This window comes from Symphalangus syndactylus, chromosome 5 (genome assembly GCF_028878055.3).
Source record: "Symphalangus syndactylus isolate Jambi chromosome 5, NHGRI_mSymSyn1-v2.1_pri, whole genome shotgun sequence".
Classification (NCBI taxonomy): Eukaryota; Metazoa; Chordata; class Mammalia; order Primates; family Hylobatidae; genus Symphalangus; species Symphalangus syndactylus.
The window spans coordinates 5,686,113-5,701,447 of record NC_072427.2 but is presented as its reverse complement, the minus strand read 5'-3'; the positions used below and the strand labels follow the sequence as shown (position 1 = coordinate 5,701,447).

General features: G+C 50.5%; 1 protein-coding gene across 3 annotated transcripts in view; it reads left to right on the top strand.

Annotated features, from left to right (window-relative positions):
- The first annotated feature begins 3,346 nt into the window (after positions 1 to 3,346).
- ALDH1A3 (aldehyde dehydrogenase 1 family member A3) overlaps positions 3,347 to 15,335 on the top strand; it is a 36,575-nt gene continuing 24,586 nt past the window's right edge. For all 3 annotated transcript variants that reach the window (XM_055277053.2, XM_055277052.2, XM_055277050.2), the window contains exons 1-3: positions 3,347 to 3,888; positions 9,141 to 9,245; positions 11,162 to 11,302. In XM_055277053.2, coding sequence (XP_055133028.1) covers positions 3,790 to 3,888; positions 9,141 to 9,245; positions 11,162 to 11,302 — 345 coding nt within the window. In that variant the 5' untranslated portion in view covers positions 3,347 to 3,789. The remainder of the gene's footprint in view (positions 3,889 to 9,140; positions 9,246 to 11,161; positions 11,303 to 15,335) is intronic.

The window sequence follows — 15,335 nt, the reverse complement described above, 5'->3', positions numbered from 1 at the left end:
GTAGTTGCCTATTCTAGTCAGGTTTAGGCAACACCAAATGACTCACACGAAACACAGAATTGACTTCATTGATACCAGCAGGGAGGTGCTCACAGTGAAGTCAGCCTTCCCTCACCACAGGGGCACACGCTACCCCATTTTATAGCCAAAAAACCTGAAGTTAGGTCACCTTCCTGAGTCACCCAAGAGCTGGCCTGAGAGTTGCACAGTGGGGTGACCGGGCTTCCCCACATCAAAGAACTACCCTCAGGCCAGGGGCCTGGCTGTCTAGGAAGGGGTTCAGAACGCACACCCAAGTCCCAGGCCCCTGCCTCAACAGCACAACACTGAGGGAGGTGAGTAGACTGGGTGGGGGAGGCAGCTCTGCAGCTGGCCAGAGGCTGTGGGGACACAAGGGGTGCTCAGCAGACCGGAGCGTCTCTCCACAAGGCTCAGGTACCAGATCCGAAATAACATGAAACACAGTAGGGGGTTCATCAACGTCATCATCATTATTCACTACATTTGCTTCAGACCTCAACATCACCCACAAATGATTATGGGTTTAAAAATGGAATGAGGTTGAACTTAGGGGGTGACCACCTGACTTCTGTTTTATCTTAGTCTTTTATTCATGCTTCTTTTTACTGAGTGTTCATCTGCAAACAAGCCTGCGACATGACATGTCTTGGACTCAGTTCATTTGATGCACCAACAAAACAAACAGCAGACAACAGCAGCACCACAGAGCTGGAAACAAAATGAATAAATACAATTTCACAATGAAATGAGCAGAGGGACTCTTGACTCAGGGGGCTCCTGCAAACCAGAGACAAGTGGGGGGAACTTGCTGACTTCCAAGAAGAAAAGCCAGCAAAGAGGAACCAGTCTCCAGGAAGAATATGAAAATGAAGAGCTGGTATGTAGATAGCACTTTAAAGTTTATAAAGCACTTCCTGACAGCCTTATCTTGCTTAAGCCTCCCCAAACACTGTAAAGTGGGAAGGAGATTATGGAAAAGAACACTGAAGTTCAGAGAGATCAATATCCAACCCAAGGGTGCATAGCTGGAACTCAGGTCAGGGATGTGATCAGAAGGGGCTGGGCCTCTCTGCCATCTCCGATGCTCAGGCAACTCGTTACTGAACCAAACACCCAGCAACCCACTGTGAGCAAAAATAAATCTTCCTCCTTCCCAGCCCCTGTGGTCCCTGCCTCTGAGGCCACAGCTAGGAGATATGGTTCCTAGGAAAGGCACAACAAAGAGGGATACTCCCACCATTTTTGACCTTCAAAGCCCTTGGTGTCTTCACTATGCCCCATGCAGCCCCAGTGACATGGGACCACCCTGGGTCATAGGTGCTCACCTGCCTGAAAGAATAGGACAGAGGAATGTCTGAGAAGCCCCTCCTCCCTGCCCTGCACCACCCACTCTCATACAGTCTGGCCTTAGTTTCTCGACCGATGGTGATGTCTGGGACAAGTATCTGCACGCCTCTGTTTACTCACCAGTAAAATGGGGAGAAGCGCATTTGCCTCCGCCCCTCCCGCCGATGGGAGCAGAGGTAGAGCCTGCTTGTCTGGACAAGCCCAGAGCTAGGCCCCATCCTCCTGCCCTGCTCTCTGGGGGCCACCTACTGTGACAAAGTCTATGGCTGAGTGCTCCAGCCCGATCTCAGGCTCCCAGGATCACGTGGGTATCACACGGAGGAGCTGCAGGTGAGCCAGTCGGCATCATTGCAACTGGCTCCTGCGACCAGACGCCTCGGGTCACAAGGGTGTCTGAGTGTGAGGTGAGGTGGCTTTCATTCCTGACTTCATAGCCAACACAGTGGTGGCTGTGTCTATCTTTGACCAAACAGGCTCGACTATCTTCCCTAAAGGAGCAGAGTTCTAAGCTCAACCCCATTTGCCTCCCCCATCAATCCAGCAATTATTTAATTAACACTGTTTCCTCTATAAATTTTATTTCAGATTTTTTTTTTAAATCCTGGCAGTGACATCATTTCAACCATCAAGGATCCCAGATAAAGTCTCAGAACGGGAGTTCAGTTTGTAAAGCATCCCTAGTTGCAGCTTCCTGGGGCCTGGCGCACCCACCGGCCTTGGGCCCCTGGCCTCCATCTATGCAGGAAGGGTTTTTCGATACACCCTGACGCTCCTCTTGGGCTTAGGCACCCAAATGCTAGGGCTCAGCACCCAGCCAGGGGCCCTGGCATAGCACATCTGCCCAGATGTTTTCAGGAGACCAAAGTGGGAGCCATGGGGCCAGCCAAGAGGGCAGGGAGCCCAAGATTTGGCAGAAGCAGCTGAGGAAAGAGCTGGCATTGCTCAGACCCACCAGTGTTAGCTAGCCCATATTGGTCAAGGCTGCCCCGCTCGAGGGTCCATTATCCCCTTTCCCCGGCCTCAGCTGTGCACTCCAGGCCATAACAGCACAAGACCTTTCCACCACCACAGGGTAAGGGTCAGATGTGGGGTTTCCAAAAGCTTCAAAACTTACCCCTCTATCCAGCTCTATCCAGAAGGACACCAGGGGACAGAGATGGACACGGAGGCCTTAAAACAGGAGGCGCCTCAGGAAAATAAGGAGACCCTCCCCACTGTTGATTACTTGGGGTTTTACCTACAGAGAGAGATGGACTGAGGGGCTGAGCCTGTCTGAGGATTAAAGCACAGCTTCTGTCAGGAGTTCGTGCCTCCCGTCTTAGTTCCAGCGACCTGAGGAATGGCATGCATCAGAAGCCGCTTCCGTGTCTCAGATGGGGCCTGGGTCAAGTCCTGGGAGTTGATGGAGCACTTCCCAAATGGCAAAAGCAGAGGAGTCAGACTTACCTCCCCCTCCTGGGAAGTAATGCGCGACAAGAATTTAAACTCTTAAAACGATTAGCAGCAAAGATCTCATGTGCTTTTTTTTTAATTATCATTTTTTAATCGAGGTATAATTTATGCATTTAAAAAATCAAATCAATTGCACTCCGGGCTCCGGGATGGAAGGCGGTGTGCGCCTGTGAAGGTCAGAGGCCCAGCGGCGCCAGGGCTCCGCAGCGTAGAGCTGGAAAGGTCCGGCGCTTTGCTTTCGCCTTCTGCCCCACTGCGTGTGCAGCCCCAGGGCCGCGGGGAAATTCCAGGCCAGCCGGGCCGGGGTGCGCCCGCCGGCGGTCCCCGCTCGGGCAGGGTGGGGCGCAGCGGGCGTCTGTCCAGCTAGCGGGGATCGGGCGGCCGGACCCGAGACCAGGGCACGTGCGCAGCGACGCGGGGCGGCCCCGACACGGGCGCGGCGCACGGAGAGCGCGCATTCCGGAGCGCGGCGAGCCGGCCGAAGTTGGGCGAGCGCGCCGTGCGGCGGCCGGGAGGGGGCTGCAGGTGCCGCGGGGAGATCCCGCCCGACTTCGGGGAGGCAGCGGGGCGCCGTGGCCCCTGCGGCTCAGCCCCCTGCCGGGTCGGGTGTCCCAGCCCTGCGACTTCCGGGGCCCGGCGGCACTTCGCGGAGCTGGTCCAAAGGCAGCCTCCGGGGCGAGAGAGCGCGCGGCGCGGTCGCCGGGACGGGCCGCAGGACTCGGGCTCCCGCAGGGGCGGCGGGCGGGGTGGGGTCAGGCGGGCCGGCCCCCCTCCCCTCTCCTCCCTCCCGCAGCCCGCCCTCCCTTCGTCCGGTCCTGCAGCCAATTAGACGGTCCCCTCGGGTGGGAGGCGTGGGGCGCTGCATAAAGCGGCGGGGAGCTGTCACCCCGGGAGCAGGCTGCGTAGTGCCCGGACCGAGCCGGTGCGCCGCAGACTAGCGCGCCTCGGGCCAGGGAGCGCGGAGGAGCCATGGCCACCACTAACGGGGCCGTGGAAAACGGGCAGCCGGACAGGAAGCCGCCTGCCCTGCCGCGCCCTATCCGCAACCTGGAGGTCAAGTTCACCAAGGTGAGGTGGGCGCCCCTCCCACCCGACGGTCGCCAGCCTCTGCCCTGGGCAGCCAGCCTCGGGGCGGCGGGGGCGAGGAACCAGCAGGCCGAGGGTCCGCCGGGCGCTCCCGAGATCCGAGCCACCCTGCCCGGGCTCGGCCCTCTAGAAACGGCACCTTTCGCGGGGCATCGTGGGCGGGATCGCAGGCGGCAGGGCTCGGCGCTGTGAGCCTCGAAGCCGGGAAACCGAGGCTGTCTAGCGCCCGCGCGGTGCCAGGCTGCACGCATCGCTGCGAGGCCCCGACGTGTCCCTGCGCTGCCCGCTTTGGTCGCGAGTGGAGGTGCGCGCCGCGTTGACTCGGAGCGCGGTGGTCTCCCTCCCCAAAAACCCCTGGGATGATTTCCAGGGTGGACGAGTCTGGCTTTGAGAGGGTCAGAGGTGCCCGAGAACGCCGGGAGAGAGTCCGGGAGCCAGATGGCCCAGCTGCAGTCAGGAGGCTGGGGAAACAGGTCCTCCGAGCAAGGCGCATCGGGCACCTTCCGTGCTTGGTTTATACCCAGCTCACCAGCAGAACTAGGGCGAGTGGGAAGGTGCTCACTTGCTGATGAAACCTCCCCGGAGCCCAGAGGTCCCGGTGCTTACAGACAAGGAGCGCGCTCCGGAAGGTCGCAGATCTGGGCCTTTGGGAAGCGGAGGGTAGCAAGGCCGAGCGGCCAGGCTCCGTCGCGCCGCAGAAGCGCACGGTTCTCTGCCTCCTTGCGCTGTGGGCTGGGAGGCTACAGCGTTGGCAGAACGGTGATGTTACCTGCCTGGGGCAGAAAGGAATAGAAGAAGATGGTGAGGCCTCTGAGCTGGGGGCTGAGGAGGGCCAAGAGACCCGGGTCCGGAAGCGCGACCCGGTGGAGGACACCCCCAGGCTGAATGGCGTGCGCTTCTGTTCGTGGGCCGGGGCTGGAGCACTTTAGAGGCACAGGCCAGGCCTAGAGCCATTGCCTTCACTTTCCCCGTTTTTGGCTTCTCTTGATTTTTGCTTTTATCCATAGCCCCCAACTCCAGCTGACACCAAACTTAGAGAATGTCCTCATCCGTTTTACTTTAAGAAGTAGCAATTATCTTTCTCAAAGAGTTTTAATCAAGCGGAGAAAGTTGCAGGGCACTATGTGTGGCCTTCAGATTTGGGTCTCTTGGCACTTAATTCCCGATGTCGGCTAAGCCTCTGATCACATGATATTTAAATTAACTGTTTTCAGAAGGATCTGTAATCAACAAAGACACGTCGCTGTTAACTAAACGCTGGAAATTACTCTTAATATAGTTTTCTTTGTAATACCAGCTTCAGAGTGAAAATTCCAACACGAATTCTGGGAAGAGTGAAAATGGTACCTTAATTTTGTAAGACCCTAATCCTAGGTGCTTGGCTGCTGCTACTGGTGGTTAAGTGGGGAGGTTGTTTGTTTTCTTTTGGTTGTACAGGATTTCAAAATACTATCTACAGAAACCAGAAAGTAAATGTATTACTGTCCTTTTACTTTTTATGTTTTTGAGTCCTATCAGCAGTCTGACCATATACAAAAAGTTTACCTCTTTCTCTACGATTTTTAGGACACTTTTAAAGTGTAAATGTAGCCCTTATGGAGACCTTAGACGATTCACAGAGCAATGATTGCCTGTTGTCTTGGTGGGCGCGCAACCTTTGCCAGTTAAAGGGAACCAGTGCAGGAGTGAGGCTAAGGGAAGGTGGTCGATCGGCCTGGAGTGCTGGGATCTTGAGTGGTCTCCCAGGCACGAAGGCCCCAACTGCCTGACACCGGCTGCTCCCTCCTCACCCGCTGGGGGACTGTGCTGCTGCCTGCTCTGTCCTGGCTCCTGGTGCATCTCTGCAGAGACCTCCCCATAGCAGTTGTGGACCCAGGCTGAGGGTGGCCAGCCAGTGCCCTGGCATAGTCCTCAGGGAGCCTGGACTGGAGAGGTGGCCGAGAGTGAGGCCACCAAGAGTGCCTGCCAAGGGAAGGAGCGGGATAAACTGAAGTGCAGGACCGAGGCCCGGAGTGGGCGAGTGGCCCGGCAGGTGGGTGGCCTGGCAGGAGAGCAGATGGTGGAGCATGGGAGCTAGCAGTGGTCTGCTCTTTTCCAAAATTGACTCATGGTGCTTCTCGATAATGGGGCACACACCAGAGTTGGTCCATCTGAGCCCCAGCCCCGGCAGTGCCATTTCCCAGGGTGGTCCAGCTTTCAGGATGACTTTGTCAAAGCCCCTTCATTTGTCCTCACATGTTAACATTGCATTCTCTAGGGTCATGCTATGTGATTCCGGGGAGCTGAGAGCCCCTCCAGGGTCCCCACACAGATCTCAGAGGATAGAAGTCCCTTCTAATTTAGGGGGCCTCTTTCTTTCCTTATAAAATTTCTTCCAGTAGCATAGATTCTCTTCAAAGTTTTCTGATTTTAAAACACCAGTTTTTATTATCTCTCTTATGAAAAATAAAATTCCCCCAAATCTCCTTTTCTGAAAACATATTCTTTTTGAGTTTAGCTGAGTGGCCTGTTGTCAGATGGAAGTTACTGGAAATCGGCATCAATAGGATTCACTTGCATGACTGCCACCTTCACCTCCGCCTGAGACACCTTACAGCTCAGTCCTGATTCCATGTCATTCTGTTTCTTTTGTAAAATGCGAACCATGTCTACAGCTCAATGTAGCTTAATGCTATACCTCTATAAGGTTTGTTGTATGCTAATCCACAAATCAAAGACAACAATTCCTTCTAGACCCTTTACCCTGATTTGGAGTTCAAAACACTACAGCCAGCATAATCAGTAGACCGTATTTATATGCCCTTTCCTTATATTTGTGCTTTTGTTTTGTTTTAGTGGAGAGAAAAACCAACAGTAGGAACCACTTACAAGATTGCTTACTACTGTAGTGTAGTAAAAAGAAAAAGATTTTACAAAACTAAAAACATAGTGATGGGAAAATATGGTTAGAGTCAAACAGTCTGATTTTTTTTAACGTTGCTGGTTACAGATCAATGTCATGAACAAACAGTAACTTTTTTTTTAGAGGAGCCTGCTTGGAGATGAAGTATAGCAGACATCCGATCATTGTAATCTGTTTTCAGCCCCCTTATTTATATTCTTTTCTGCCACCTTCTCATTTTCCCTCCCCCTTGGAATTGATACCAGGAAGGACCTAGAATCAGCAATTTTCACTGACAGGCTCTATTATCTAACCCACGAAATTTCATCTTTCTACAAATGGGCCCCTCTTCCTGGCTGCACTTTCCTCCCTGCACTAACTTAACTCTTCTTCCCCAGTTATTAATTTCTCGCTGTTACCAAGTGATGACTTGCTGGACGGCAAAAGTGAACTCTTGGATTTAGTTTCAGCTGGAAGAATAAACCTGTAATTGTAGCCTGGCCTTTTCCTGGTGCACTTCCCTGGGGGCCTGGCCTCACATTGGAGACGCTAAGCTTCCAGAAGCCAGACAGGCAAGTCTCACTGGTGGCCGATGCTCTCAGTTCTGGATTCCAAACTGGGGGGCAGCTGGTCTCTGCTCACCTGCCCAGCCAGAGTCTGCCTCTCGTGCGTGGTCCCCAAACAACTCAGACCAGGCTTCCTCACCCATGAGCTTCAGAGGTTTTTGTGGGTTGTTTTTTCTTTAACATTCTATCAACTTTTAAGTTCTGGGGTACGTGTGCAGTATGTGCAGGTTTGTTACATAGGTAAACATGTGCATGGTGATTTGCTGCACAGATCAAGCCATCACCCAGGTATTAAGCCAGAGCTGTGGAGTTTATACAGGAAGCTCAATACAGAGAATGTAACCAAGACGCATGCTTAGGAGATGGCTGCCCTCTCTCATCTGTCATCACTGGGGAGTCAAATGTTCCAAATGAATCAATTTCACAATAATTGAAATTAGCCCTTGAGGGACACAATTCTTCCTTTAAACAATTCAAAAAGAAGCAAAGTAAAGCTATGTATACCACATGCAGATAGATGTAAAAACGGAACCTGATGAACTAATTCTGTACTCAGAAATTATTGACGGCATTTTACTTGACAGACGTGCATGTTAGCCATTTCCGCCACAGGGGTTTTTCTGAGGCTGTGATGAGGAAGCCATTCCAAGTTGGTGTAGCAGGAGTTTGTGTGTCTTCTGGCTGGGCAGCCAGGGACCTCCGTGCTGTTGGAATGTGTTTTGTATATTGTCTGTCATGTCTGTTCCCAGTTCTTTTCCAAAAGCCCTCTCTTTTAATGTGACATTATTAAGACAATTAGAACTTAGTGTAAACTAACAGCAAATAGTACATATGTTTCAGTGCATGGACTTCGTATGTTCTTCTTAGTCTGCTCATGATGTCTTTTGTTAAACAAATTTTCATTCTTGTCTGCATTCTGGATCATCGAGGCTCCCAGAAAAGTGATTTCTGTGGGTTATATAAACAGTTATTTGGGACATCTCTTAATGTAACCTGGAAAGTTTCTAGCCCAGACATTTAACTTTGTATTTCAACACCGGTTTATTATCAAGCTTCGGAGGTTTTTGTGGGTTTGTTTGTTTTTTGTTTTTTTTTTTTTTTTGGACATTTTATCAACTTTTCTTTTAAGTTCTAGGGTACATGTGTAGGATGTGCAGGTCTGTTACATAGGTAAACATGTGCCATGGTGGTTTGCTATGAAAATACACATTTTAAGGGGAATGTGCTGGGGAGGGACATGCTGATGTGCATTGGTGAAAACTGAAGGGTGATGGTGAGATCCTCCTCAAAGTGAGTCCTTGGCAATCAATCTTGCTGAGTGTTGCCACTGAAAGGAGAAAGGGAGTGCTCGATGCACCCTTACCCTTTAGGGGCAGGCGGACTGCTCAGGACTTTTATATATATAAACCTATTGACTCTTCCCCCCAAGTCTATGAGGTTATAAGATTCCGTTCACAGCCTCTATTTAACCATTTAACTTAGCCATTCCTATGTGAATCCATGTTATTGCTGAAAATAATAATAATAATTTAGAAAAAATCTCTAAGTGACTTTAGTTTTATTTGAGCAAAACTTGAATTTCGAGTCTGTCCTGGTTGATCTGTTGGTCATGTGGTCCTGGGACTCTGTCCCCCTCCAGGTCTTATCTGTAAAATGTCGAAGGGGAGAGGGAAGCAGCAGGGAGGAAGGTGGACAAGATGGATAAGACGTTACCTAAGGTCCTCAGCATGTTGAAATTATATGATTTTGATCTAAACCTAATTCGTTACACTTCCTTTCCTGGTTAGATATTTATCAACAATGAATGGCACGAATCCAAGAGTGGAAAAAAGTTTGCTACATATAACCCTTCAACTCTGGAGAAAATATGTGAAGTGGAAGAAGGAGATAAGGTAAATACTTAAAAAAAATTTTGCTCTAAGTAATTCAATTGTAGATAACCAAAGGATGAGGAAACGGTTTGGCTTAGCTATATAAGACAGAACTGGCCCATCCTAGGGGCAGGGCCTGGGCTAGCTGCGCAAATTGGCGTGTGGTTCTCAGACATGTGGCACAGAATGGGATCAATTACCGATGCTCCTCTGCGGAGAATCGTTCTCCTTTGATAGATGTTTCTCGGTCTATGAGGATGACCTCAGCTATCCTCATCATATGGCTAAAGGAAAGTTTTCTTTTTTCTTTTTTTTAATCAATTATTTGGACCTGGAGGCATTAAAGAATCTTTCCAGAAAGCATTTCCGGCTGGTGTGTTTCACCAAATGCAGCTTTCTGGCAGGAAACACTTTAGAAAAAAATAGACTTGAAGGAAAAAAATAGCTGCTACCCGGGTGATGCGGGGATAGTTAACAATGTAACCATCAGATTTCTTTTCTCCCAGAAATTTACGTGAGCATGGAAAGCGGTGACCTTTATCACTCTATTTGCAAGTGCAAGGTCTATACCGTAATACAGAAGCTAAGGGACTTCTGAATGTGTCCTTTATACATTGCAAGGCCATCACATCTATTTTGAATATCAGTGCAGAAGTAAAGCCCTTCCGCTGAGGGCAGGAGATGTAAATGTTTCCTTAGCTGCTGGAGCACTGGACTGACGTTCTTAGTCAGCAAACTGATGACGTTGGAAGTGGATGGAGTGAAGGGCACGTGCAGAGTAGGCTTGGATTTTATCCTGCCCATGAGTTTTTGTGACAGACGTGCAAATGCACACTGGCCCCACCTATGCAGACGCCCCTCTGTGTGGCACCTCGTGACAGTTAGGCTCTGCTAACAAAGAAAGTGGCACAGAGGAGCTCGTAGAAAAATGTGAGGGCATCAGGGGGAAGCTATGACATGGAATGGGGTTTCCACTAGGAGACTCCCAAGTGCCCCATACAGGTGCTGGGAGGAGAACGAGACCCTTGCCCTGGGTCTTGATTTCTCTCTTGGTCTGAGTGACTGTTCTGAGCCAGATCCCACCCCATCCTCTGTAGCTGGAAAGGTCCTGGCCTCCACCCCAGAGCCTGGGACAAGAAATTCAGTGTCCCACATCTCCCCTGCCAAGCTTCTGCTCACCCCCAAGCCAGCTCTGGACACATAGAGTCTCAGTAGAGTCACTCCTGCCTGGTGTCCCACATCCGCTCCTTGCTGTACCTTCCTAGAAAGAGAGGCATGGAGGGGCCTTCGAGATGAATGTGGCCCATTTTCCTGAGAAAAAGAGACAGTGATGCTACTCTAAGTGGCCCTCACTTCTTTCCTTTTAGAAAGAAGGTTCTGTTGTGATTATTCTATCAGTGTGTAAAAGATCCAGTTCTGCTCCTGTGGGGTGGGTGAGGCTGACGGGAGAAAAATGGCCTTCATGCTCCTGCCTGTCTGCGAACTGTTCCATGGTGGTCAGTTCTGCAATCCAGAAAGGAACAAATTTCCCCATTCTCACTCTTGGACCACCAGTTCCCAGCTGGAATAAAATGCCAGGCAGACACTTCCCACCTGACCTGTGCACAGCAGGCTGTGTTCGTTCACACTGAGCTAGCCAGTGGAAAGTCCTTCCGTACTTGGGTCCCCGAGAAAAATACTCTTTAGGAAATATTTGTAAATGCTTTTTATAATCAGAAACAAACATTGATATTTGGCCACTGTAGAAATATTAAGATGTAAAGAAGAAAAAAATCACTTGAACTCTCCCAGCCACTCAAGTGATTGAAAACTTGCTGCTGCTTGCAGCCTGTCTGCCAGCGGCACAATTCTGCTGTTCTCTGTAACTGACGGCCGTGGCCCCAAACTGCAGTCACATCAAAAGATGACGCCCTCTCTCTGTTGTTTTGGCCACTCAGCCCGATGTGGACAAGGCTGTGGAGGCTGCACAGGCTGCCTTCCAGAGGGGCTCGCCATGGCGCCGGCTGGATGCCCTGAGTCGTGGGCGGCTGCTGCACCAGCTGGCTGACCTGGTGGAGAGGGACCGCGCCACCTTGGCCGTGAGTACATGCACATGGGGGCCGGTGGGGCATGAGCCAGCCTCACTGAGGGTCCTGTCCGCCATGGGGTGTGGGAAAAAAGATCAGGGTCCTGGTTTTGTGTGGTCGTGGGTCTGTTCCATCCTCTGAGATGTGGCTCTCTGGCAATACTTGCAGGTGTTAATGCCTCTAGACTGAATCCCTTTCATTGTGAAGTCAGACTTTTGTCCTCTGCAGCTCGGCTTCTTGACCACGTGGTTGTCTATAGGAAGTTCAGCTACATCAGTGGTCTCAGACTTGGGGCACTTACAGATTGGTGACCATGAGCTGGGTTATATCCCGGTACCACCTGTGTGTTTATGTACTTAACTTGTTTCTTTTTTGTATTAACTTCCTTTTATTTATTTTATTTTATTTATTTTTTTGAGACAGAGTCTCCCTCTGTCACCCAGGCTGGAGTGCAGTGGCGCGATCTCGGCTCACTGCAGCTTGTGCCTCCCAGGTTAAAATGATTCTCTTGCCTCAGCCTCCTGAGTAGCTGGGACTACAGGTGGCTGCCACCATGCCCGGATAATTTATATATTTGTAATAGAGACAGGGTTTCATAATGTTGGCCCGGTCTTGAACTCCTGGCCTCGAACTCCTGGCCTCAGGTGATCCGCTGGCCTTGGCCTCCCAAAGTGCTGGGATTACAGATGTGAGCCACTGCGCCCAGCCTTAACTCCCTTTTAAACTTAATTTAACCTCATCCTTAGAAACAATATTCATGAAATCACAGATTTGATGTGCTAATTTTATTTTTCTAATGCTTACTAAAATAAATGCCACCACCTAACATAGAAAAAATTTTTCCCATGTGACCTAAAATCATTCCTCAATCACCCCTGAACTGGCTAGTAGCGAGCGTATGTGGAGTGGTGGTGAGGGCAGGATAGCCTGGTTGTAGGAAACCTCAGAGTAGGAAAGACCTAGGTTCAAATCCCTACTCTGCCGCGTACTAGCTGTGTGACTTTGGACAAGTTGTGAAAACTCTCTGAGATTTATTTCTTCACGTAAAATGTCACTGATAATGATAACTCAGTGGTGTAAGAATGATCTATTTAAGATTCTAGGCAGAGTCCCTGGCATGCAGTAAGCACTAAATAGATGATAGCTATTATTAATAATAGCAGTTATCATAATAAGGCCATGTGAAGACCCATTTTGTAACCTCAGCTACATGCACTGCTGGCCAGTAATTTCTAGATACCTTAGGTGGGGATACTGATGCAGCATACCGCATGAGGTTGGGTTGCCAAGGCATTCATTAGTGGTAAATCCATTTCTTAGCAGGATCCTCAGACCCTCCTCTGGTCATGAGGGAGTGATCAGAGGACATCTCGAGGCCACGTTGGACCATGACGTCCTTTGCATCCTGTCCTTGCCCATCTCAGCCTCTTGTTTTTAAAAGTTGTTCCAAACCTTGAGGCCCGGTTGTAGGGGAGGAAATCTCCTTTTTGGCCTTTGATTTGGAAAAATGGTTTTTCTGATGTCAGGAAGAAGCAGTAGGGTAGCCACTGTTTAAAGGAGGGTGTCAGCCAGGACACGGAAATTGCTGTTGCCCCTGAATGTGTTTCTTAGGCTGGAGGAACTCTCAGGCCGCACTCTTGGGTGCATTTCCCTAAGGGTGCATCAACACAGAAACCCGAGCTCCCCTTCCTTCCATCCCAGTCAGCCCGGCCAGTCCACATGTTCCCCGGGTGAGGGTAGCTCCCTCCCAGGGTAAGCGCTTCTCTCTGAGGAGCCTCTGGTTTCTTCCTGCAACGTAAGCCAGCCTCAACCCTCAAGCTGCCAAACTGGCTTTTTCAAAAACATTCCTGTTTTCACCCGGCATGAGCTCATCGGTCGGCAATGTCCGTGGGGACTAATAGCAGGCTAGAGAGGATGTGCCCTGGGCACCCCCCGCCCCAAACCCTGTCCTTAAGCATCAGTATCATCTTAGGAGCAGAGGCTGCAAAGCCACCTTCATCTTCAGGCTGCCCCATTGTCCTGGCACGACTGTGTTTTGATAGCAGACAGCTTTGGAGGATCTCAGAATGCAAACACAGCAAATCACTTCTGCCACTGGCACCTCGCGGCCCACAAGAAATAAGATCCAGCTCTTTGCCACAGCATGAAAGGGACAAGAGAATTACTGGCAAACACGGTTTTTAAAACTCTGACCACATCACGGGAGAGCGCCCCTTGCTCCCCACCTGGATAGGGTTTCTGTGCATGTTCATGGAGTGTGTTCTCTTGCCAGCTCGGTGGTTTGACAGAGCTGGGTGTTTATTTCTGTGCTCAGTGTCTGGAAACAGATGTGGGGGATCCGGCGGCCCCTGGATGGCTTTCCTTTGCTGGGGCACCCAGGCCCCAACTCTGCTCTTTGGGTGCTCATTTTGGGGGCTCCCAAATGGAAGCCCTCCCTATCCACTCTCCTTTTCACCCCAAGTGCCATTTCTGGGTCCTCTCATTGTAAGCCCTGCCGTGCTGTTTTCCTGGCACTTCCCGTCGTTCTTTAGTATCTGAGGGTTATGATGTGTTAATTTCTCAGGAGGCACATTTTTCTCTTAAAATGTTAAAGGAAATAAACTTAGGAGTGGCTATGGTTTACTCATGATTGAGCCACAGTAACAAGTTGTTTAAAGGATGACTGTTTCAATCTGTAGCTAGCACTTGTACTCACTCACCTGCATAATTTTTTTTAATAATTTCCTGTCTAACCTCTTATGACCTGGGTTTTGCTCGGAGAAATTCCATAAAACTCACCTGGTAAATTCATGTTGTCACTCCAGTAAGCAAACTTGCTGAAGTTGATAATAAAAACAAATAGCAATGCTTGTTGAATGTTCGCCATGTACCTGGCCTGTTGTAGCAACGCTTGTTGAATGCTCACCGTTACCCGCCTTGTTGACCTGTAGGATTTATTATCTCATTTCAGAGATGAGAAACTGAGGCCCAGAGAGGTTAAGTAACCTGTCCTAGGTCACCCAGCCAGAGGTGGTAATCCAGGACTGGAGGCAGAATCTTGGCTCCATGTCTCGCACTTACCCTCAGTGCTGGATATTGAAGTCCTCTCTCTTGTTCCATCCCAGAAAAGAGCGAAGAATAAACTCCTGATTCCACTGACAGATATGCAGATACTGTCGGGAATAGGTCAGTCTTAGAGGCCTTTTTGCACTATTTGCAATTGCTAGGTTTCCCCTAGAAAAATGAAAGCTCACGCTTGAGTGAAAATCTATAGGAACCAACACTAGAGTATACTTGATGTCACACTGGCCTGACTCAGTCCCTGAGCGGCAGCTGCTGGGGGCAGAACACACACCCCCAACCTAGACCAGTCCTGTGGTCTTCAGCAACCCAGTGCCCTGTCTGGGTCCCCAGGTGAGGATCACCAAGCCCTTCTCTGGTGCCTAAAGGGAAGATGATGATAATCAGCGTAATCATCAGTGTTCTCACGTGAACATCAATCTAGCACTCACCATGGGCGGGCACTGTGGTTGGTGCTCTGTGGACACTGACTCCTTTCACTCTAACACTGGCCCTGTGAGGTGGGAACTGTTATTATTCTTATTTTACAGATGAGGAAACTGAGGCAGGGAGAGATTCAGGGACTTACCCAAGGCCCACTTACTTAACTAGGGTTCAGCAGATGTGGTTGCCTCCTATTTAAAGGGGGCTTGGCTCATTCCTGAAGCAAAGGGGAGCTGGGGTAGCCCGAGCATCTGGAGTGGCTGTCCTGCAGTCTTTCCAGACACACGTGTCCAGGAGCAGCCTCTAAAGGCCAGTCGCTGTGCTGGCCGGAAGTAGATGCCCCCAGTTCAGCTGCTGCCTTACGGGGTGGCCTTGGCCAAGTCACTGGGCCGTGAGCGTCCGTGCCTGCACCTTGAAGTGGGAACGGAGTCATGGAGCTCAAAGGGTGAGACAGCGGGGAGTGCACCGGGGTTAAAGCCCCGGATCTGAGGAGGGGCCTTCTTCCTTCTCAATCACCATCTCACTCCACTGACTCTTCCACAGGAATCCAGCCCTGGGCTAT